The following is a 24,896-nucleotide window of genomic DNA, read 5'->3' as shown; positions in this document are numbered from 1 at the left end:
TACATCCCACAGGCAGTGTTGCATTGCGGCACCACCTGTATGAGAAATGGATGAATGCATGCTTGACAGGTAAGGCATTCATCATGCATCCATTCTTGCCATCCAGAGAAGCCGACAGGTATGCACTGGGATTTCCCCACCACTACATATTGTAAGTATTTGTAAACTGTGAACGCTTCCCTTTGAAATTCAGGAATGAATCACATTTCAAATTACAGTTCATGCGTGCAGCCACTGATCACACCTATACAGTTCCCTTCCAATAATGGAATAGAGCCATCTTTATGTGGTACTCGCTATTTCGGGCACTCTAGCTCCCACCAGTTACATATTGCCTGCAGTACCAATTTCCTTTTAAAGCTCGAGTTGTTACAACATTCATTCCTTCTGTGGGCTATTCTGCAAGAAGACTGGCAAGAACATTTATGTTTGTCTGCGTAAAAAGTTACTATGTCTAGGCATCTTAAGGTCCCTGTGGTCACTTGCCTCTTATTATTTTTATGTTCTTATGCAGCTTTGGGTTTGGACATTGATGTCCTTCACCAGTGTCTAACTCTAAAGTGTTTCAGCATTGCGAGCCCAGTTACCTCTTTGGAGTCATGCATAGGGTTCCACCAGTCCTTAGTAACATATCCTAGTTGAGGACTTGTGAACCCCTTGTTTTTAATGCTGCACATATCCAAAAGATTTTAAAATCCCAGTCCCTGTGTTTGTTTGCTACCTGTTTTCCAGGTATTCTGTATCACATGTTAATGCTATAAAGTTCATTTACCCTCCTAAATAAGTAAAGAAAATACTAGTTGGGGAAGAAAAGTGGCATTTTGGGGAAGTATTTTATAGCGTATAAGAGAATGTCTGCTTTTAATTAATATAATGGTTAAAGAAACTTAATTGTGATGAACATTTTTACTCTGTTGTGTGTGTGTGTTCCATTTGGCTATTATGACTGCATTATTATATTTTAATCAAGTAAAATTGGTGGGAACATGCATGTCTGGATGATGTAATAATATTAATAATAATAATAATACCCATTTGTTAACCAGGTAAGCCCATTGGGTGCACAGTCCTTTTTCAGGTGCAACCTGGGAGCAATGTCTTGCACAGGGATTTCTCTGAACCTACCAACTAGGGATCATGGGGCAAAACAGTGTTGTTTATGTTGCATTCAGAATGAAAGTAGGAAAAACTGAGAGCCAGAGGAGGGTGGGTCATAGGCCTGCAGTGTGTATGATTAAATGTGCAAGGCTTCAGAAAATGTAATTTCTGAGAATTACCTTTTATTTTTCCTATTTATGATGTCACACTTGTGCTTTAGCTATCTTTTTTGGCAATATAATTTGCAATTTACATGTTAAAATCACTTGAGTGTTGAACTTGTATGTTAGTGGCTGCAGCCTCTTATGATAAAAGGGATTAAAGTGTGACTGTCAATTTACTTGTGAGAAAAATAGCAGCACAGAGTAATTAGCAGAATTAATACGTTTAAGTGAAAATCACCAGAAATTGTGCTGTGAAATAAAACAATTATGCCAAGGTGAATGCATTTCATGTGTATAACAGTAGCCAGAATGCAAAAGTAGAGAAGTTTCCAGCAGCCCAATAGAAGAACAATAGTTTGTTTCAGTAGCTAAGATGCTTTTTTTTTTAACTCGCTTAGCTTACCATTCTAAGAACTGGAACAGACATGCGTTATATTCCTCCCTCAGGGCATACTTAATGGTACTTAAATATTTATTTCACCATTGAATTATTTATTTGTTTTGGTTAGTTCCATTAAATTAGATGCCCCCTTTCAGTAGTGGCTGGCTGAAATAATATGGCATAGTACATGGATTTGAAGCATTGCACATTAAACTATACACATTGCAGGTCTAGTGCAGGTAGTAATAGTTGGTATGATAATACAAGACGATGTAGTACAGGACACTGGATAGACGGTCACAAAAAGTGAACTGTGCAGGAAAATTTTTTAGGGGGATCACAAATATAACATAGGTTTAGGTCACAAGAGTGACAGCAGCAGTGTCACAGTTTTGATAATACGACAAATCAAAGTACATTAACCCAGTAACCACAAGACTAAGCAGAGATAGCTACAGTGTTACCAGATGGCATTCATTGAAAACAGTGTTAGGGTGTATTAGGATAAGCGTTAACTGTGCAGTGATATATGTGACATTAATGGATGACGAGAGTTAACTCTGCAGTGATATGTGTGACATTAATAAGTGATGAAAGTTAACTGTGCAGTGGTATGTGGGAACAGGGGTTAACCAGACTTAAGCCATTTTTTTACAGCAATTTATTTATTTTAGGCTGCAAGATATACTATAGTTTGAATTACAAAGCAGTCATATTTACCTTGGTTTTGTTTTATTAATTTATAAACTTTGGTAAATGCACTTTTTTACAGATGACTGGTTGGCGAAATAGAGTTTTACTTAGACTTGTCATTTCATTACTGAAGATATATGTGCTGTCCAACACATGCATTTTGAGGATTGGTGTGGTGGGCTGTGGTTGGAGCTGCAGCTGGGGAAAGGATCTGAATTCTGGAAGATGGTATGCAACTGTAAAAATACTGGCTGTGCCCCTATAAAGGGATAAAGCACAGAGCAGCATTTATCTTCATCACATCAAGTGTAGATTCAAGGCACATTCAAGGCCATATGTAATGCTATATAAAATTAGGCAAACTGTTTCAGGTCTGCATGTAAAAGCAGTTGGGGATTTACATGTAGAGTACGTAATTATACTGTCTAAAAACATACTGTAGGTGAATGACTACAGCAGTCCGCATACATTGTGTACACTTTTTTAGTAATTTTTATTTGACATTAGTATCATGAATGGAAAGGCTGTTGGTCCAGATGACATACCTGTGGAAGTATGGAGGTGTTTAGTAGAGATGGCAGTGGGGGATTTAACCAGATTGTTTAATGGAATCTTGGAAAGTGAGAGGATGCCTGAGGAGTGGAGAAGAAGTGTTTTGGTACCATTTTTTAAGAATAAGGGTGATGTGTAGAGCTGTAGTAACTACAGAGAGAAAAAATTGATCAGCCACAGCATGAAGTTATGGGAAAGAGTAGTGGAAGCTAGGTTAAGAAGGGAGGTGATGATTAGTGAGCAGCAGTATGGTTACATGCCAGGAAAGAGCACTACAGATGCGATGTTTGCCCTGACGGTGTTGATGGAGAAGTATATAGAAGGTTAGAAGGAGTTGCATTGTGTCTTTGTGGACTTAGAGAAAGCATATGACAGGGTGTCTAGAGAGGAGTTGTGGTATTGTACGAGGAAGTCGGAGTGGCAAAAATATGTAAGAGGGGTACAGGATATGTACAAGGGCAGTGTGATAGTGGTGAGGTCTGCGGTACGAGTAATGGATCCGTTCAAGGTGGAGGTGGGATTACATCAAGGATCAGCTCTGAGCCCTTTCTTATTTGCAATGGTGAAGGACAGGTTGACAGATGATTTAAGACAGGAGTCCCTGTGGACTATGATGTTTGCGGATGACATTGAGATTTGTAGTGAGAGTAAAGAACAGGTTTAGGAGACCCAGGAGAGTTGGATATATGCTCTAGGGAGGAGAGGAATGAAGGTGAGAAGGACTAAGAATATATGTGTGTGATTGAGAGGGAGGACAGAGGAATGGTGAGGATGCAGGTAGTAGAGTTGGCAAAGGTGGATGAGTTTAAATACTTGGGATCAGCAGTTCAGAGTACTGGTGAGTGTGGATGAGGTGAAGAAGAGAATGCAGGCAGGGTGGAGTGGGTGGAGAAGAGTGTCAGGAGTAATTTGTGACAGATCAGTACCAGTAAGAGTGAAAGGGAAGGTCTACAAAACGGTAGTAAGACCAGCTGTGTTATATGGGTTGGAGAAGGTCCCACTGACGAAAAGACAGGAGTCAGAGTTGGAGGTGGCAGAGTTAAAGATATTAAGATTTGCATTGGGTATGACGGGGATGGACAGGATTAAAAATGAGTATATTAGAGGGTCAGCTCAGGTTGGACGGTTTGGAGACAAAGCCAGAGAGGCAAGATTGCATTGGTTTGGACATGTGCTGAGGAAGGATGCTGGGTATATTGGGAGAAGGATGCTAAGGATGGAGCTGCCAGGTGACAGGAAAAGAGGAAGGCTAAGATAAGGTTTATGGATGTGGTGAGAGAGGACATGCAGGTGGTTGGTGTGACAGAGCAAGATGCAGAGGACAGGAAGAAATGGAAACAGATGATTTGCTATGCTGACCCCTAATGGGAGCAGCCAAAAGAAAAAGAAGATGACCATGAGTAGTAGAAAGCACTAACCATGCTAGTAGTGACTGGAAGAGAAATGGCAGCAAACACTTGATGTAGGTCCCTGGTTATAAAAAGATGGAGAGTACTGGTTGTAGATGGAAGAGGTGTCATGAGACAAAAGGTCAAAATAAGATGCTTCAGATTCTCCCTAACACACAGTATTTGGTCAGTCTCTGAGAGTTATTCATCTGTGTTTGAATTAGCTTTTATATGATACTAGCAAGTCTCTTTGAATGTCTGGAAACAATAGCGCCTAACAGCTTCTTGCACTTAGCATGCTGATTTCCACACTTCCAGGAGGAGACAGTTTAAGGTTCTAAGTGCTCTCTATTGTGTACCTAATTGTGAGACCTTACAAATGGAGGCAGTATTCATGCTACAGGCTAATGAATAAAGCAGACCTGTAAGTTTAGTAGCTTAAGCTCACAGTGTAAACATGATATGGCATTAAAGGAAATACAAGGAAGTGTACATACAGGTAGGATTACGGCAATTGCAGATCAGTTATGTTACCCCTTTCAATTTGGCTTATTTAAAAGGTGAGGGCATCGATGCCATAGATTACAGCCTGCAGTGCTATGGCTGTATTTAAAAGGTCATTTAAGTCTGTAAAACAAACCAAGTTTTTAATAGCTTTTATGCATATTTCACATGTTGTGTGAAGAACAGCTATTGTTCTGAAATGAAGCCTATACACTTCCTTCAGTCAGAACCTTTGAAGCAGTACTGAGACAGTAATCAGGAAGTTTTTATTTATTTATGTAAGTATGAATCTATCCATTCACAACCCGTGTCTTTTCCCCCATTTTTGTACATGGGGTGAGGGTGTCACTTCAACAGTGACAATCATCTAGAGCCTGTTTTAAACTGCCAGGTGGCTAGCCCTGCTGCGGTAGTTTTTCCATATGACACACACACACACACACACACACCCCTATGGCCAATTTAGAGTGTCCAGTCCAACTAATGCATCTCTTTGGAGTGTGGGAGGAAACTGTAGCACCCAGGGGAAATGCATTTGAAAACATGGAGGACATACAGACTCTGCACAAAAGACACCCCAGCCAAGAATCTGACTGGGGAACCTCTTGCTACAAGGTGACAATGCTGATTACTGTGCCACTAAATGTATGAGCTGTTATTTTATATATATATATATATATATATATATATATATATATATATATATATATTATTTATTTATTTTATTTTTTTTTGCAACTCAACATTAGTTTTTTAGCTGTTGACCAATCTTTGGTTTTTCTGATTCCTTGCAAATCTGTTTAAATGTTTTTTATTGAATTTCTTATAGCAGAGGATTATGTTTTCTGCATATTAACTACCATCCCTTTTATGAGTGACCTCTTCTAATTCAGCTGTAGCTGGTATAATGTTCTTAAAACAGTGGGTTACTTAAGTAATTAACCCCAGGACTGCAAGTTGAAACTCATGAGCAGCACATATATTTATACTGATAACACTGAATAGTTTCAGCTGCATCAGTTTTGTTAATCTTTCTCTCAGTTGCTCATTTTCCCTGTTTTCATACTTTCAAAGGTAGTACATGCTGGGCCATAACTGGATTGTAGAGCTCTGTAATGTGAAGTCCTTTGAACCTTTGCAAATGTATATGTGAACTTAAATGTGAGAAAGTACAGTGACATTCAGTAAATTCTGTCAGACCTCTCAACCTCTTAGCACAATGCCTAAAATGTATGGAGAGACAGAGGCCTAAAAGTAGGGACAGATTTTAAATCTTGCTCTTATAAACTTAGAAAGTTGCAAGAGTAACATGATTTGTGTTAGCCTGCATTTCCAGAAAGATATGAAGTCTGAAACTCAAATGTATGTAATTGTTTAGTGACTTCAGTACTCACTGATTTGCAAGAAGACCATAAATTGTAAGAGGAACAGACCAAAGATCTGGATATTCTGTAAAAATCTGGACAGTTGAGAGGTATGTGACACTGAAATACCTTGTTATGATTACAGCTATTCCAGTTGGCAAGACTCACAATTTTTGTTATGATGAATACTTATCCAGTTGATAAGACTGAAATGCATAACAATGATCAGTATTTTTCTGATTGCTGCAACTAAAATAATTTGTTATGATCAACATTTTTCGTTGTCACAGGTTACTATTACTGCTGAAGAAAACTGCAGATTTTTGTGCTGGTCAAGAGAAAGATTAACATTCTTTTTGGAATCTGAACCATTTCTTTATGAGGTCTTTAAACACCTGATAGGTAAAGACATCACTAACAAGCTATACTCTTTGAACGATCCTACACTAAGTAACAAGGTATGTGTACATTTTAACAAATATTTTTTATTTTACTTCATATTATTCATTCATTCATTGCTTTGACATTTCCCTTTCTTGCTTTATCCATTAACTAGGTAAGTCAGTAACACTGCAGTTAATTGTGTAATTGTTATATCACGTCACAAAATGCTGCAGGAGAAAGACTGCACTGTGTCAACACTGGCTTTGTTGCACTTGCTATGCTTTGCTTTTGACAGACTTGGAGCAGACGGGATTGTGAGCTTTACTTTATTTTACACCTTTTCCCTTTTCTGTGAACCTCTGCTGCCTCATACATTGGCACATGTAGAGATAGGGCTGTGGGGCAGAGCCTCTTCAATGGAGGGGTGCCGAGGGGAGTGTTTAGGAAAGTTTTCAGTGCCACTACTAGCAAAATGCAGATGTTCTTCATCTCACATTGCTGCAGTCCTTACACTTGGGTAGTCCGCTGTCCTCGGTCGGCCCGAATATCAAAGTATAAGGCTGACGTCGGTCAAGGCGCATTTGACTGACATCAGGACGTCAGGGTACAAATGCGCATGACCGACGTCATATCCTCAGTCTTTTTTGCCGCATGGTCCGATGCAGAAGCAGCGTTGCAAGTGCCGTTCGGCGTTCTGAAATTTTTCGAATTCGGAGTTTCAGACTGAGTCAAAGTTGGCTAAGTACCCCGTTGGGGAATATTTTAGTTTTTTCTTGCCTCAGTGGTTTACCGGATGTCAGAAAAAGTGAATAACTGTATTTCTTGTGGGAAACAGATACCGCATAGAGATTATCATACTTTGTGTATTCCTTGTTTAGGGCCTGAGCACGACGTTGTTGGGTGTCGCTCTTGTGCTAGATTTAACAAGCGCACTATAAAGAGAAGATTAGATTGTGCCAGGTTAGTCTTCGGGAAGCGGTGCAATTATAAAATGCCGTCGGATGCTCCGACGCCCGCTTCTTCGAAGAAGCGCAAGGACAAAGCAGCTAAGCCTAGGCTAGAAGAACCGTCCGTACCGGACGCCGGTTCTTTAGAGGTCTCGGTGGAGCCGGTGGTTCTGCCAGAGGTTTCTTTGGAGTCCCAGGGAGAGACTTTGTTATTGCAAGATGTGGCCTCTCAGGAGGCAGGCCAGGCTGAAGGGGCTTCTCAGGTTACTGTACTCCCCTCCCTTCCTAGGGTGGTTAGGCCCTCTCCTTCTGTTTCCAAGGCTTCTCCCAGGGGCAGGCCAGGTTTAGCTTCAGTTGGTGTCACCCCTAGTTCTTCAGGGACTGTGCCCAAGAAGCATATGCTTAAAATGGCTGAAGATTTGATTACTTTGATTAGAGGTTCTATGCCCCCTCCTGATAAGAGACCTAGGGTGGAACCTGAGCTTGGGAGTTTTGAGCAGGCTTGGATGTTTCAGAGTCTTCGGCTGAAGAATTATAGGAGTATTCTCCTTATTCTGATTCTGATGTGCATGATTCTACTCCTTCGGCTTCTCCTCCTGAGGATTTTTCTTTTTCAGAGACCCTTCATTCCATGAGGGAGCATTTTAAGTGGGAAGGTCAGGACTTCTCTGATTCCAGGAAAAGGCTTAGGGAATTTTTGTTTTTACCCCAGCATAGGCCTTTGGCTATACCTCCTGTTCTGGATGTGGTGGAAGATGTTTTTGCAGAGGCTTCTCTTAATCCTGATTCTTTGCCTCCTGCTCCTGTTAAACCGGATAGGTATTACAGGGTGCCTGAAGCTCATAAGTATCTTTTTAAGAGTCCTAGGGCGGACCCAGAAACTGTTAGTCAGGGGCCTAAAGGTGTTAAGGCTTCTGTTGTTAAAAATACGGTTCCGCCAGATAGAGGCCAGGGCTTTGGATAGATGGGGGAAGAAAGTTTATACTTCTTCCACCCTAGCTATGAGGGCTTTGAATTGCCAGTTTCACATGTTGAAATACCAAAACTATCTCCTTTCACAATTGAAGTCTAAGGTAGATGCTCTGGCGGAAGGTATTGAGTGTAAAGAGTTACAAGATTTAGTACATGTTTCTGAACAGGTGGGTAAGCATTCTTTGCAATGTGGTTTTGATGCTGTACAGGCCTCGTCTAGGGTGGCTGCCACTGGGTCAGTTCTTCGCAGGCACGCCTGGCTGAGGGATCAGAATTTATCTGACCATGTTAAGACAAGGATTTTAGATGCTCCTTTACAATCTGATGTGTTGTTTGGTTCTCCTGTTGAGGCAGTCTTAAAGAAAATGGAAGACAAGGCTAAGTCTATGCAGACTGTTAAAGATTTTTTTGCAGGTTCAGCCTCCGAAGTTTAGTAGAAATTGGCCTACCAAGGGGTGGACGTATCCTTCTTATGATTCCCAGTCTAGGGGTAGGTCTAGACGTGGTAGGGGCAGAGCTCAGGACTCTTTCAGGCCTAGAACGGGGAGTTCTCCTGCACAGTCTTCGGGTGAGGGCAGGGGTCAGTCCTTTCGTAAACAGACCCAATGACTTACCTTTTCAGCTGCCAGAGCCTTCTCGTCTGGCAGCCCCTTTGGGAGGAAGGTTGGCACTTTTCAAGGAAAATTGGAGTTTAATTACCCAAGACAGATGGGTATTGGATATCATACACCACGGTTACAGGTTTTATTTCCATACCTTGCCTCCTTTCAAAGGCATGCCAGACGTTCCTCCTCAGCAAAGAATAGAGGCTCACAAGCAAATTTCTCTGTTACTTCAAATAGGGGCCATACAGCCGGTCCCTATGCCAGAAGTGGGCCTAGGATTTTATTCTCGCCTGTTCCTAGTACCAAAGAAAGGGAACACGTGGAGACCAATTTTGGATTTATCTACCCTCAACACTTATCTGGACATTCCCAAGTTCAAAATGTTGACGTTACAACAGCTTTTACCTCTGCTGGGCAAAGATCATTGGATGGTAACTTTGGATCTCAAGGAGGCTTACCTTCATGTTCCTATCAGACTGAGTTGCAGGAAGTATCTGCGTTTTCGGGCTGGGACTTCTCATTATCAGTTCTCTGCATTGCCCTTTGGCTTATCTACTGCGCCCAGAGTGTTCACGAAAGTTCTGGCTCCAGTGATAGCTTTTCTCAGGCTAAAAGGAATACAGATCTATCCTTACTTGGATGATTGCCTGATTCTGGCTCAAGGAAGGGACGAGCTTCTTCATCATTTGGAATATGTGATAGCAGTGCTAAGATGCCTGGGGTATTCTGTGAACGAAATAAAGTCCAGTCTAGTACCCTCTCAGGACATGTGCTTTCTGGGTGTAAGACTGAATACAGCATCCCAGATGGCCTTTTTGACCCTGGACAAACAAAAGAATCTTTCCCTTTACTTTCGTCAATTGTCTCATCAGTCCAGGCTGACTGCAAGGACAGTCCTTCAAGCCTTGGGGTTCATGGCATCTTGTATTCTGGTGCTTCCCAATGCCAAACTGCATATGAGGAAGTTACAATGGTATCTCAAAAATGTATGGACACAGCACTGCCAGGATCTGGACACTGTCATTCAAATAATACCTTGCATTCAAAAGGAATTGTTGTGGTGGGCTCAGGAATGTCACCTAAACAAGGGACTCTGTGACCCGGCCAGAGGCGAGTCAGATTTTAACGACAGATGCCTCAGACAAAGCTTGGGGAGCTCATCTGAATGGAAAGTGGATACAAGACAAGTGGCCTGCCAGACTACAACATCTACATATCAATCTGAAGGAGATGTTAGCAGTCCAGTTTGCATTAATAGCTTTCAAGGATTTACTTCTTCCAGGGCAGGTGTTGATTCTAACAGACAACACAACTGTCATGTGGTACATCAACAAGCAAGGGGAACACATTCTTATCCTCTATGCAGGCAAGCAATGATTTTGTGGGAGACTGCTCTCAGTTTACAGCTAAATCTTCAGGCAAGGTATCTGCCGGGAGCACAGAACTCCTTAGCAGATGTGTTGAGCAGACAATTATGGATCCCCATGAGTGGAAATTGGATCCTCATGTATTTCAGAAATTGACAGTGTCATGGGGAACTCCAGACATAGATCTGTTCGCTTCTCCACTAAACCACCAGCTGCCAAAGTTTTGCACGAAAAGGTTTCATCCCACAGCTTGGAAAGTGGATGCTCTTTCTTTCAATTGGAGCAATCTTCATGTGTATGCCTTTCCACCTCTGCCTCTCCTCCCAAAGGTACTACTAAAGGCCAGACAGGACAAGCCAAGGATGATTTTGATAGCTCCAGATTGGCCTCGACAGCATTGGTACCCATTACTGAGAAGCCTGGCAGGAGCCTCCATGGCCTTTGCCTTCGATTCCACACCTGTTGTCTCAGGAGGACAGTCATTTGCTCAATGTCAAGCTTCACTCTCTTCATCTAACAGCCTGGCATATTCTGTTTTGAACCATAGTGGGTCTCAACTTCCACAGCAAGTTTTGAATGTTATTTTGGAAGCTAGAAGGCCTAGTACAAGGAAAGTGTACGCAGATAAATGGAAGAGATTTTTATTTTGGAGTGCAGCAAAGGATTTGGATGTTTCTGAGCCTAATTTAAGTGTGGCTCTTCAATATCTTACTGAGTTACTGGACAAAGGTTTGTCCTTCTCTTCTATTAAGGTTCATGCTGCAGCAATTTCGGCTCACTATGATTGTGACCCACCATTGTTTTCTCATTCTTTGTTCAAGCAATTTCTTAGAGGGGCAAAGAATATAAGACTCCCACGTAGAGCTCCTACTCCTGCTTGGGATCTCAATTTTGTGTTGGAGAAACTTACTCTACAACCTTTTGAGCCTGCAGCTACTACCGAGTTGAAATATTTATCATGGAAGACTGCTTTTTTGTTGGCCATTACCTCTGCAAAAAGGGTTTCTGAGTTTCAGGCCCTTATGGCGGTTGAGCCTTTCTTAATTTTCCATAAGGATAGGGTATCTTTACGTACTAATCCTTCCTTTATGCCTAAAGTGGTTTCTAGTGTGGCTTTAAACCAAACTATTCATTTGCCTACTTTTTATGCAAACCCCCAAAATAAAGGGGAAAAGATTTTGCACACTTTAGATGTACACAGGCAGTTACGATATTATTTGGACAGAACAAAAGGGTTCAGGCAGTCTCAGCAGCTATTTGTTTCTTTTGCTTTGAGTTCTCAGGGCAAGCCTGTGTCAAAACAAACTATTTCTAAGTGGATTGGGTTTTGCATTGCTTTCTGTTATTCCCATCATGGCAAAGAGATTCCAGCTGGGATTAGGCATCATTCCACTAGGGCTACTGCCACTTCGACAGCTTTTTTGAGGGGGGTGGCAACTAAAGATATTTTAGAGGCAGCTACTTGGAGTTCAGTGCATACTTTCTCTAGGCATTATCACCTTCCACTTTATTCTAAATCTAGGGCTGGTTTTGCCACTGCTATTTTGCAGGGCATGTTGGCAGCTCCTTCTGCCTTATAGTTTGGCCATCCTCCCTTACCTCTGCTTTGGGATTCTACCCAAGTGTAAGGACTGCAGCAATGTGAGATGAAGAACATAGTACAGTTTTGTACCTACCATAAATGTAGATGTTCGAAGATCCACATTGCTGCAGTCCAATTTACCCTCCCTCCTTCCCCTCTGTGGTTAGAGGTGGTTGTGTGGATTGGTTTGTCAGTATGGTGTATATTGTATATAGTGTATATATTGTACATATTTTTAGTGCTAGGGTGGTTGGTTGGTTGTTTGCTGTCTTTTGGTTTTTGACCTTTCCTTTTAGGGTCTTCTGACATCTGGGGCAGGAAAAGACTGAGGATATGACGTCGGTCATGCGCATTTGTACCCTGACGTCCTGACGTCCTGATGTCAGTCAAATGCGCCTTGACCGACGTCAGCCTTATACTTTGATATTCGGGCTGACCGAGGACAGCGGACTACCCAAGTGTAAGGACTGCAGCAATGTGGATCTTCGAACATCTACATTTATGGTAGGTACAAAACTGTACTTTTTCTCTTGGGTTAGATGTTTTAGCAGTAATAATGGCAATTTAACGTAATGTGTTGCAGTTAGGCAGCCACGGTGGTGCAGCAGTTAGCATTGCCGCCTCACAGCAGGAGGTTCTCAGATTCGATCCTCAGCTGGGGTGCCTTCTGTGTGGAGTCTGCATGTCCTCCCTGTGGTCACGTGGGTTTCCTCCAGGTGCTCCCGTTTCCTCCCACATCCCAAAAACATGTTGTAGGTGAATTGGACACTCTAAATTGCCCCTAGGTGTGAGTGTGTGTGCCTTCTGTGGAAGGTTGGGTGCCGGGCTGGCAACTCGACACGGTAAAACTCCACTGCCAATCATGAGCAGACAGGTGATCTGCTGTCGCAACCCCTAACCAGGAAAAGCCAGAAGAAGTGTTGCAGTTGATCATTAATCACGCTAAGTGCAGGTAAATCCCATACAGCCAGTCTCTTTTAATGATCAGCCTGTAACTATATCTAATGTAGACATATGAACAGGGCATGTACATGGCCTTCAGATGCAAGAGCATAGACAGAAATGTGCCGTGTACTTCAAAAAAACACAAATTTCTGTTTATTATTTTATGTATCCATGGAATTGCTGGGATTTTCAGACTGCTAATCATTTCACCACTCAGCTTGTTTTTATATCTGTCATTGTATCTGTGCATGTATGTGTACATGCAAGTGTGTGTGTGTCTGTGTCTGTGTGTCGTGTCTGTGATTTTTGACCTCCATTTGTTATGCTAGGCTTGTGATAGTCTGCAGACTGATAGCCTGGTATTTACCTAGAAATCTATATGTATGTTCATAGGTTCATAGGTGTGTACTAGGCTAATGGCCCTGGAGCCTTTACAAGCCTAGCCCGTAGGATTACCCTGGCATCATGCCACCTAACCTTAGTTCCTAATGCCTCTGTCGAGTGGAGCCACTGGTGTGATCTCCGGGGGTAATTTTCTATTTCCCACCCACTCATCAAGATTTCTCTTGAAGAGGGTCCAGTAAGGTGCTGTGCTTGACATGTATGGAAAGTCTATTCCATAGCATGGGCAGTCACTGGGTTATGAACCTGTCCCTCCAGCATGTTCTGTTGATTGGTCTAATGAGGTTGACGTCTGTGGAGCATCTGGTGCAGAGGGATTGGGATTTCTTTAGATGTAGCATTTCTAACAGAGCTGGGTCAGACATGGCTTTGTAAGTCAAGCAGGGATCGCCTCTAAGTAGGCGATATGAGACAGAGAATAGTTGGAGTTTTTTTGAGTCTGTCCATATAGGACAAATGTTTAGGGCTTAGGATCCTCTTTGTGAGGTACTTTTGCAGCCTCTCCAGTTGTTGCAGGTGTCTAGTGAGGTACATGCCAAATGGGGCATTGTACTTGATCATTGGCCTAATGAGGGAGGAGTAGAGGGAGACAATGACCTCTTTTTTCCTGGATGCAAAACCCTTAGTAATGAGATGTGCCACATAGAAGGACTTTCTGACCACAGTGGCAACGTGGTGGTCAAAAGAGAGGTTGCTGTCAACCTGTGTTCCCAGATCTCTTATAACGCCTTCTGTGTTCAGTGGACTACCATAAATGTGGCAATTCAAGGGAAACGGATTTTTCCCAAAGGGGATGAAGACACATTTTTTGGCATTGAGCTTGAGGTCATGGTTCTGACACCAGTCGTTGGTCTCATTGAGGCCTTTCTGTAGGATGTTAACATCACTTGGGGAGTTAATAATAGCTCCCAACTTGCAATCATCTGCGAACTTTGTCAGCCAGAGTCCCTTCGTGTTGGCCTGGACTTCAAAGAAGTAGATTCCAAAGAGGAGAGGACCCAGGATTGAACCCTGTGAGAATCCACTCGTGACTGGTCGGCAGTCTGACTTGGAGTTAGCTACTTTCACACTGTGGGTTCTATCTGTGAGTCAGTTTGCAACCCACCTAGTGATATAGGGGTTGATGCCTAGCTTAGTAAGTTTTTCTATGATACCTGAGTGGGGAATGCTATCAGAGGCCTTGGCCAGATCAAGGTAGGCTGTATGAACCACCTTACCTTCATCCACAGCTCTGGTGACTGACTCAAAGAAGTCTACTAAGTTGAGTAGGCATGATCTACCCTTCACAAAACCAAACTGTGTAGGATCCAGAGTTTGGAGATTCCCTATATCCTTGTTTATTAGGCCCATGATGATGTGTTCCATAGCTTTGCATGTCAGACTTGTCAGGCTAATGGGACGATAGTTACCTGGGTCTGTAGTCGCTCCTCCTTTGTGGAGAGGGATGACCGTAGCAGAACGCCATTCGGTAGGGACAAAGCCTGAGGTGAGGCTGTGATTGAACAGGGCACACAGGTGAGGTGCCAGTTCACTTTGTAGTTCATGTAGAACACTGCCAGGATACTATCAGGTCCCATAGAAGCTGTATTCTTGGCCTAGGACAGTGCTATTTTAACCTGTGCAGAAGTAATACTGGGTGCCTGGCAATCTACTGGTATTGTGATTTGTCCTTTGAGAGGTTGAGAGGGGTAAAGTTAGCACTGAATCTGTCCGCCAGTATATTTGCAATATCTGTTGGCTCAGTATAGGAGGTACCATTGTGCAGTAGCTCAGAGCAAATCTGTGTATTGCCATGGAGATTCTTTACATAACTATAGAAGGCCTTGTGGTTGTCTTTACTATCTGCTGCAATTCTGTTTTCATACCTAGCTTTAGAGGATTTGATGAGGGATCTCAACCTTTTGTTGAGGCTGGTAAGGGAGTTTTTCCAGTCTTGGGAGTTTACCGTATTCCGCATCAGTTTCCTCCTTCTGTTGTAGAGTTTGTTTATGGCAGGGGACCACCAGATTGGCAACCTTTTTTTTGAGGAGAACATCTTAGTTCTATTGGGTATGGCGAGATCCATGCATTTTGTGTATGTATTTGTACAGTGCATTGGTGTATGATTTGGCAGTCATGCAACTATTCACCATCTACATGGGTGCCGTGAAGTTAGCCACCTCTGTTTTTAGAAGCCCAAAGTTAGCTTTAGAGAAGTTTTTCATGGTGGTTACCTTTGTTGGCGGGGTGGGAGGGATGTGGATTTCCAAGGTGATTAGCTTGTGATTGGACCTAACCAGGGAGGAGTTGACTACTGGTATAGAGCAACGGTTGCCCTTGTTAGAAATGACCAGGTCAAGGATGTTGCTACCTCTAGTGGGGGTAAGAACGAGCTGGTCCAGGGCAATGGAATTAATGAATTCCAGAAAGCGTTGGGGAAGTGTATTGGTAAAGGAGTAGTTTTCCCAGTTAATGGAGGAGTAGTTGAAGTCACCCAGTATGTGAGTGTTAGGTTGGACCCTAATATTCTCCAGGGTGCTTAGGAATGTGGAGTGTGAATCTTGGGACATGGTTGGGGATCTATAGCAGGCTACGACCTGAATCACTGTATTAACCAATGTTAGCTGCACCTGAAGTATCTCAGATGCGTTATGTTGGGCTACCAGTCTGGAGGTGTGCACATCCTTTATGAATATGGAAACACCACCGCCTTTGGAGCTTCAGTCCAAGTTCTGGGGCCGAAAGGTGTGGAATGAGTTGTAGCCTGGTAGTGCAGGGGTGCTTTCTGCTGCCTTGAAGCAGGTCTCTTACAGCACAAATGTCGATGTTCTCCATTTTAAGGAGTACTTTGAGCAAGTGCATTTTGAAATTTAGACTTATAGCGTTGATCAGCATGACCCTCAAATTGCATTTGTTTGTAGCTGTTACAGTGGTAATTTGGTCTTTGGAACACCACCTAAAAAAAAGGCACTATAGGGGTGGCAAGAGCCTTGGCCAGTATCCGGAAGCACAGGAGTGGCAGATGCAGGCCATATGTAGCAAAACATCGAGGTCTGTCAATCATGTCATCCCAGGCAGAGAGATACTTTATCCCCTGAGAATGACACCAGAAACTTAGCCAATTGTTGAAATCAATCATTTTCTGCTTGTACTGTGGTATCATTCTGGGTGATGGTAGGATGCTGTTCAGGGCTAGGTTCATTTCCTCCTGGGCTACATAATCCGAGAAGTCCTCCATGTCTCTTTTCAAGTAATCCAGGGAGGTACATCTCAGGTCATTCACACCCACATGTACAATGACAGAGTAATATTTGTACCTGTTTTTGAGGGACCTGAGTGCGTGCATTATGTGGCGGATCCTGGCGCCTGACAGGCAGCTGACTGTTACTTTCTCCCAATTCAACCTAGTGAGTGGGACATCAGTGTGCCTCACTATCGAGTCACCTATGTCTAGTGTGTTGGGCATGCTGTTTTGCTTCAGGGGCTTTAGTTGAGTGGCACACTGTTTAGGAGAGTTATGTGTCTTGTGATTAGTGTTGTGTTGTGGTGGTCGAGTGCATTTCTGCCTTGGAGGTCTCTGCTGTTTAGTTAGATTTTTATTGAGAGCCTCCGTGAAGGTAGGTGTGTGGTTTGTGTTTTTATGTGAAGGCAATGCTGGCTTGTGTTCTGGAGGACTATGTGTTCTTGTGGTGTGGTGCAAGTGTTGACCTGTGTTAGTGTGACTCTGTAGCTGTCTGTATGTCTATGGGTGTGTGCACACGTATTATTGTGCTCACACTTGTGTGCTCCTTTGTGTGCATGCACACGTGTGTGTGTCTGTGCATATGTGCATTTTGAGTATGTGCATGTCTGTTTCTGTGTATGGGAGGGGGCTGTGTAGCTGCTGCTGCTAAGTGCTGAGGTAAGTAAGACTGAGTGCAGGGGTGCTTTCTGCTGCCTTGAAGCAGGTCTCTTACAGCACAAATGTCGATGTTCTCCATTTTAAGGAGTACTTTGAGCAAGTGCATTTTGAAATTTAGACTTATAGCGTTGATCAGCATGACCCTCAAATTGCATTTGTTTGTAGCTGTTACAGTGGTAATTTGGTCTTTGGAACACCACCTAAAAAAAAGGCACTATAGGGGTGGCAAGAGCCTTGGCCAGTATCCGGAAGCACAGGAGTGGCAGATGCAGGCCATATGTAGCAAAACATCGAGGTCTGTCAATCATGTCATCCCAGGCAGAGAGATACTTTATCCCCTGAGAATGACACCAGAAACTTAGCCAATTGTTGAAATCAATCATTTTCTGCTTGTACTGTGGTATCATTCTGGGTGATGGTAGGATGCTGTTCAGGGCTAGGTTCATTTCCTCCTGGGCTACATAATCCGAGAAGTCCTCCATGTCTCTTTTCAAGTAATCCAGGGAGGTACATCTCAGGTCATTCACACCCACATGTACAATGACAGAGTAATATTTGTACCTGTTTTTGAGGGACCTGAGTGCGTGCATTATGTGGCGGATCCTGGCGCCTGACAGGCAGCTGACTGTTACTTTCTCCCAATTCAACCTAGTGAGTGGGACATCAGTGTGCCTCACTATCGAGTCACCTATGTCTAGTGTGTTGGGCATGCTGTTTTGCTTCAGGGGCTTTAGTTGAGTGGCACACTGTTTAGGAGAGTTATGTGTCTTGTGATTAGTGTTGTGTTGTGGTGGTCGAGTGCATTTCTGCCTTGGAGGTCTCTGCTGTTTAGTTAGATTTTTATTGAGAGCCTCCGTGAAGGTAGGTGTGTGGTTTGTGTTTTTATGTGAAGGCAATGCTGGCTTGTGTTCTGGAGGACTATGTGTTCTTGTGGTGTGGTGCAAGTGTTGACCTGTGTTAGTGTGACTCTGTAGCTGTCTGTATGTCTATGGGTGTGTGCACACGTATTATTGTGCTCACACTTGTGTGCTCCTTTGTGTGCATGCACACGTGTGTGTGTCTGTGCATATGTGCATTTTGAGTATGTGCATGTCTGTTTCTGTGTATGGGAGGGGGCTGTGTAGCTGCTGCTGCTAAGTGCTGAGGTAAGTAAGACTGAGATGATTGCAGTTATTGTTGAGATCTGATAGACATATCCTCACCAGTTAAGATGTTGCAAACTGCATATAGATACAGTCACCTTTTACCTTGCTGCTGCTTAAAAACAGTCACTCTGATATTTGATCCAGAGTCTGTTAAGTAACATGCAGTGATGGCTAATTACCAAAAAATGGAACGAGGAGTCATAAAACAGTGCAGATTTATTCAGCAAATCAGCAAGAAATATTAACACTCCACTCAAAGAAATAAAACATTTTCATCTGAACAATATCAGACTTCTTCAGATAAAACACAAGTGCTTGACCAAACACTTATATACAATTAAGAAACCAATTATCCAATTACAATAAAATTAATTGTTAAATATTCAATTAAACAATGTACATAAAAAACATTATAATTAACACAAAATATAAAAAACAAGCATTTAAAAAACAATTGAGATCAACATATTTTAAAAAATCTTTATTGTAAGGTTTAGGACTGGGGCCTTCAGTTTTGATTGCCAATATTACTACTGCATCCTTGCCCTGCAACCAGGAAGTAGTTGCACGTACATGTTCGCAATTGAACAGCACAGTCCCGTCTGGGACGGCGGACAGAAGGGAGATGAACCATGAACAGGACAATGCTTATCCCCACACTGGGAATTTTCAACAAACTCCTTCTTTTTTGAGAACCCAGCAAACCAACAACAGTGATGGTGGGGATACCAATATCACAAGTGTTCAACCACCAGAACAACTGAGAGGGGAACTAAGCATTTGGTTACAACATAAGCCCACTTTTGAGCGGCCCTATATTAGGACTGATGGCAAAACCACGGTGGATACTTACCGCAATGTTTTGAGTAAGTTAAATGCCATATTACTCAAATACAGAAGTTTATCATTGGATAATATATACTTAAGAGAATGTATTAAAGCACGGGTAGTGCCCAAAGGGCTACATTGTATAAATATCTTAATAATGTTAAACCAGGTTCCAAATTTCATCAGGAGTTGTTAACTATTTTTGACAATTGTGGTTTCGATATTTTAATAGACATTATCAAAAATAATGATAGAGAAATGTCTAGTTTACAGCAGGATATAGATTGTTTGAACAATGCATTGACCAATGACCTTATGTTCGGTATAGAAGCTGAAAAGAAAAACTATTATGACATAAGGGAACAAGTAGACAAGCAATGTGAGGAGATTTAAAAAAAAAAATATAGAAAAATGGAAAGGGACCTCAAGCAGTATCAGGAAGGCAAACAATACCCTCCCCCAAGGAACTTTTCAAATCACTCCAATGTTGGAGAGGGGGGTACTTCTGGTAAGGGAGTTTATTACAATGAGTTACGCAATGCTGGGGATTACCAGGTACCACCCAATGGACATGATTTTGGGACCCAAGATTGTAGGGGTATGGGCAATCACTATACATCATCACATAGATCAGAAAGAAAGATTCGAAAACAAACAGAATTACCATTTTTACAGGAATCAGGGTTACCAGAAGAGATGGGGGCCCAGGAACTTAGCCAGGTAAACCCTGATTCTCCGTTAGATTGTATTCAACAACATATAGTCAATAATTTCAGTCTGTGTGGTTTCATATATACAACTACAGTGACTTGGATATCACAGCCGATTTTTTAGATTGTTCGTGAAAGGTTTAAAATTTATCCCTACTCAGAAATGTAATCTCACACATGTTATTTTTGATCTAAAGCTATTTATGCGAAAACTTAATTTGGAAAATTTATTCTGTAGGGAATTGGAGTCAGGCTTCCCTCAGGGTCCTAAAATCTCCAGTACATTCAATCCTCCCTTACACCCACAATTAAAAAAATCTTGAAACGGTCCTCGAAAGGGAACTCAAAAAATCACTCAGACCATTACACAAGACATAATTTGACAGCTAGTGAGAACCAGTTGTTACAAGGGCTTCATGGTAACACCAACATTAGGATTATGGAACCTGACAAGGGGGGAGGGATTGTACTGATGGACAAAATTTTATATGAGTCCAAAATGGTCAACATTTTACATGATGAAAACACTTACAATCCTGTATCTCTCAATGAGATCCACATTGCTTATAAAAAGATTGATTTTGCTATTAAGGACTTGTTTGATCAGGGAATTATTGACTTTGAAACTTATTCCTTTCAGGAAAACGACAAACCTAGGGTACCATCTATCTTCGGAATACCAAAGATTCACAAAAATTTGGATAATCCACCTCTTAGACCAATAGTAGCCTCTCAGGGGTCCACAATAGCTTCCTTAACAAAGTATCTTGATTGGAATTTTAAAAAGCTGTGGAAACATGAATCTTATATTTTACAAGATTCCTGGGATTTCCTTTGTAAAATTGAGGTGGACCATTTTCGTGAAAACTTGATATTTGTCACTGTTGATGTTGTAGATTTGTTTTCCGTCCTGGTTGGAGGAAACCCTTAGGAGGCAGGATGAGGTAGCAGACAATGACATCTTAATTTGCCTGGAATTGGCAGACCTGGTATTGAAAAACAGCTTCCTGTTTTTTGAGGGGGAGTTTTTCTGACAAGAACAAGGTGTGGCGATGGGGGCAAGTTGTGCCCCAACCTATGCTGATATTATTTTATCAGCCTGGGAGCACAAGTACATTATGCACAGTACATTCTCCAATTGTTGGCTAAAATACAATCGATATTTGGATGAAATCTGCCTGTTCTGGGTTGACAATCTAGAAAAATTAGATGAGTTTATGACATATATTTCTTCAACTACCCCATTCCTGAAATTTACCTATCAAATAGCAACTGAGTCTATAAACTACCCGGATGTTTCCTTGAAAAAGACAAATTCAGGTTTTACATCCTCGGTGTATAGGAAAGGGACATTCTCCAATTCATATCTAAGTTTTGCCAGTGCCGATCCCCACTTTCAAAAGAAGGGTATTATCAAGGGACAATATGTGAGGATCAGTCGCTTGATCTCCTGCGAGGATGATTTCAAACGGGAATGTGACAATTTACAGAGGATTTTTTTAGACAGAGGTTATCCTGAACCATTGATACAGCAGGTTCAAAGAGAGGTTTTGGTAGGAAAGATGGATAAATACTCCCCTATTTTGGGTTCTGGTTCTTTTATTCCAACCAAGAAAGGTGGGTTGGAAGTTGAACAGCCAGGATACAACAGGGCATTTGTTACAAATTTCAGTGTGGATGCCCACTGTATTAAAAAAGTGTTGGAAAGGGAGTGGGCTAGATTTTCAGAACTCACAGATCTAGAAAATCGCAAAGGCAAACCCCTTAAAGTGGTTTTTAGAAAAGGTAAAAATATTAAGCAATTACTAGAGCAGGCAAAACACACTAATGTATTTTGTTCTAGACGAAAAGGTACATTTAAGTGTGGGGCCTGCAACCAATGTTCCTACATATACCATGGAGAAGATTTATACCTTTCTGTCCGACATAAACATCTTATAGGAAAGGGCTACTTTAATTGTAATTCCTCAGGGTTGGTTTATCTGGTGACATGTAGGTCTTGTGGGGGATTCTACATTGGTAAAACTGAATGTTAACTAAAATGTAGAATTTATGAACACATGAATGATGTAAGGAATAAAAACTCCAGAAATGCCGTATTCAAACACACCTTGGAATGTACAGAGGACAACTTTACATTTTTTGTTATTGATACAGTTCCTAAGGAAACTAGAGGTGGAGCCTGGGACACTAAGATTGAATACAGGGAGACTTTTTGGCAAGTCACCCTGGAAGCTAACAAATTCCCAGGTCTTAATGACCATATTTCCCTGGCACCTCTATTAAAATTAAGGTCCGCCAAATTATAAAATAACCTTACAATAAAGATTTTTTTAAATATGTTGATCTCAATTGTTTTTTAAATGCTTGTCTTTTTATATTTGTGCTAATTATACTGTTTTTTATGTATATTGTTATACAACACTTTGAAATTGAATAACAATTTTATTGTAATTGGATAATTGTTTTTTTAATTGTATATAAGTGTTTGGTCAAGCACTTGTGTTTTAACTGAAGAAGTCTGATATTGTTCGGACGAAAAAATTTTATTTCTTTGAGTGGAGAGTTAATATTTCTTGCTGACTTGCTGAGTAAATCTGCACTGTTTTATGACTCCTTGTTCCATGTTTTGGTAATTTGTGACTATTTTGGAATGTTGTTCTCTTTGGGTTTGATGCAGTGATGACTCACAAATTCATATATTCCCATGATATATTCATTGAACTTGTAGCAAATGACCTTCATTCCATGCTATGCATTCTAAAGTCAGGGATAAGAACTAAGAAGAGCAGACCCATGTATTAGTGTCCAGACATGTTCATTGTTGCTACAGAACAGAACTTGTGCATTGAAACCAATCACCCATCAGCAACACAGCACAAAAGTTTTGACTTTTGGAAAAGCCAGTTGCTGCCACGTTGTTGGAGATGCAGATCTGCATTGGGGTACAATAGTTCAGCAAAAGCAGGTAAGAGGCAAGTCAGGTAAAGCAGCTGTCTTACTTTTACTTCATAATTCACTTGAAAACCAAAGGGTAAAAAGGTCATTCAGACAAATCATTCTCTAAAAATTCCAAGCTAAAAGTTTCACTGAATGCCAGTGACTTTTGGCAAGTCTGCAGCTTGCGAGGTTTGCCTTTATTGATCTTAATTCACCAGTAAATACTTAAAAAGTAAAACTTGAAAAGTCATGGGCATTCAGAAGTCATGTAAGTGAAAGAGTGGTATGTCCTTAAGAAGTCATTTGCATATATCCCATGGGTCTCCACTACAGAAGTTTTAGGGTAATACATAGTGAATACTTCAGTTTATTTGACTGAGATTTGTCCAAAAGATCGATTCAGAGTACTGCCAGTCTAAAACACTAAGAACACACAAAACAAATTCTTCTCTTCCAAGAGGGCAAGCCAACCTGCACCACCCACACATATATATAGGAGTGCTACAGAATCCTGAAATCCCAAAATCTTGAAGACCAAAATCCTGAAAGTTCAAAATACTGAAAACTCAAAATCCTGAAAACACTCACTATATTCCAGCACAAGTACATACAGAAACATACTACCCTTCAATTACATGCAGGGGGGGGCTACACCCCCCTGCGCCCCCCACACCCCCTGCTACTTAAATATGTCAGCTCTGAGATGGCACTTCACTACACTAAGTGCAATCTTGGAGTTGATATATTTAAGTACCAGGGGGTGTGGGGTGGAGGGGGGCTTGCCCCCCCCCCCTGCTTATACTTGGAGAACAGTAATGTAGTTTGTGTTTTATTTGTTTCTGTATGTACTTGTGCTGGAATATAGTGAGTGTTGGTATCCTGTGTATACATATATATATATATATATATATATATATATATATATATATATATATATATGTGTGTGTGTGTGTGTGTGTGTGTGTGTTTGTGTATGCCAACTTCTGTGTTGCACCCCAGTGGAGAAAAGGGCAAAACCACTTCAAAAATGCACTGCCAACTCACACAGTTCAACATATTGTGGTAAAGCTCACAGTGACTTAACTTTTTAAAGTAAAGAACACCAACAGAACCATCAGCAGTGAAGCATAAGATGGAGGGGTTGTCTACCAAAAGTAATGATACTACACTTGTTAGCATTTACTTTGGATTCAGTTTTAATAAACCAAGGGTTTACCAGAGAGACTTTATTCTGGAGGGTTTGGTTGTCACGGGGTGACTTAGCAAAAAACCCAGTTTGCTGTCATCTGTAGACTTTGTTAGCCAGAGGTCTTGGCTTTCTACGTGGACATCTGAGTAGTAAATGACAAAAAGGAGACATTCCAGCACAGAGACCTGAGGGAACGGTTTACTTTCCTAATTTCTGATGAGGCATGTGCAGCATGTACTGTATGGGTTCTGTCTTTAAACCTGTTTGCTGTCCATCTTACCACATAGGGTTTTTTAAATCATTTAGCTTTTGTATGATGCCAGCATGTGGAACTGTGTTGATGGCCTGGGCCAGAACAAGATATGCTGTGTGTACTGCATAGCCATAGTCTATGCCTCCATAATCCTTTTTGAAGAAGTTTAAAACATTCAGGAGACAGGATTTACCCTTTACAAAGACATACTCTTGGGTTCATCTCTAATAACTTGATACTGGTTATAAAGCATTCAATGTCTTTGCAGGCTTTGGTTGTAAGGCTATGTCTCAAATTATCCAGGTTGATTTTAAGGCCACTATTATGGAGTGGTATCATCAATGCAGTGTGCCAGTCATCAGGGACAAAATCAGTAGCTGATGTTAAGTTAAACTGTTTAATAAGCATGTCTGCAAGGGTTACTAATTAAGGAACAAGATATATAGATAAGCCTTTCTCCCAGGCTTTATTACTCCCAACACTCCTGTCCAGCTGCCACATATTCACAAACCTAAATTCTACACTTATTTCCAAGCTTGAAACTACCTATAATAAGATCACCAGATTTGCAGCTAACCAAACCTACAAGTCACACCACTGCT

The 24,896-nt window shown here is 41.5% G+C and overlaps 1 protein-coding gene across 4 annotated transcripts in view; it reads left to right on the top strand.

The window, feature by feature from the left end:
- BVES (blood vessel epicardial substance) overlaps window positions 1–24,896 on the top strand; it is a 1,268,883-nt gene that overhangs the window by 1,054,639 nt on the left and 189,348 nt on the right. For all 4 annotated transcript variants that reach the window (XM_044065172.1, XM_044065155.1, XM_044065163.1 and 1 more), the window contains one exon: window positions 6,436–6,603. In XM_044065172.1, coding sequence (XP_043921107.1) covers window positions 6,436–6,603 — 168 coding nt within the window. The remainder of the gene's footprint in view (window positions 1–6,435; window positions 6,604–24,896) is intronic.

Source organism: Protopterus annectens, chromosome 1.part0 (assembly GCF_019279795.1).
Source record: "Protopterus annectens isolate FY-2018-M chromosome 1.part0, PAN1.0, whole genome shotgun sequence".
NCBI classification, from domain to species: Eukaryota; Metazoa; Chordata; order Ceratodontiformes; family Protopteridae; genus Protopterus; species Protopterus annectens.
Note: the sequence above shows the minus strand (reverse complement) of the source record. Positions and strands in the feature narration are given on the sequence as shown.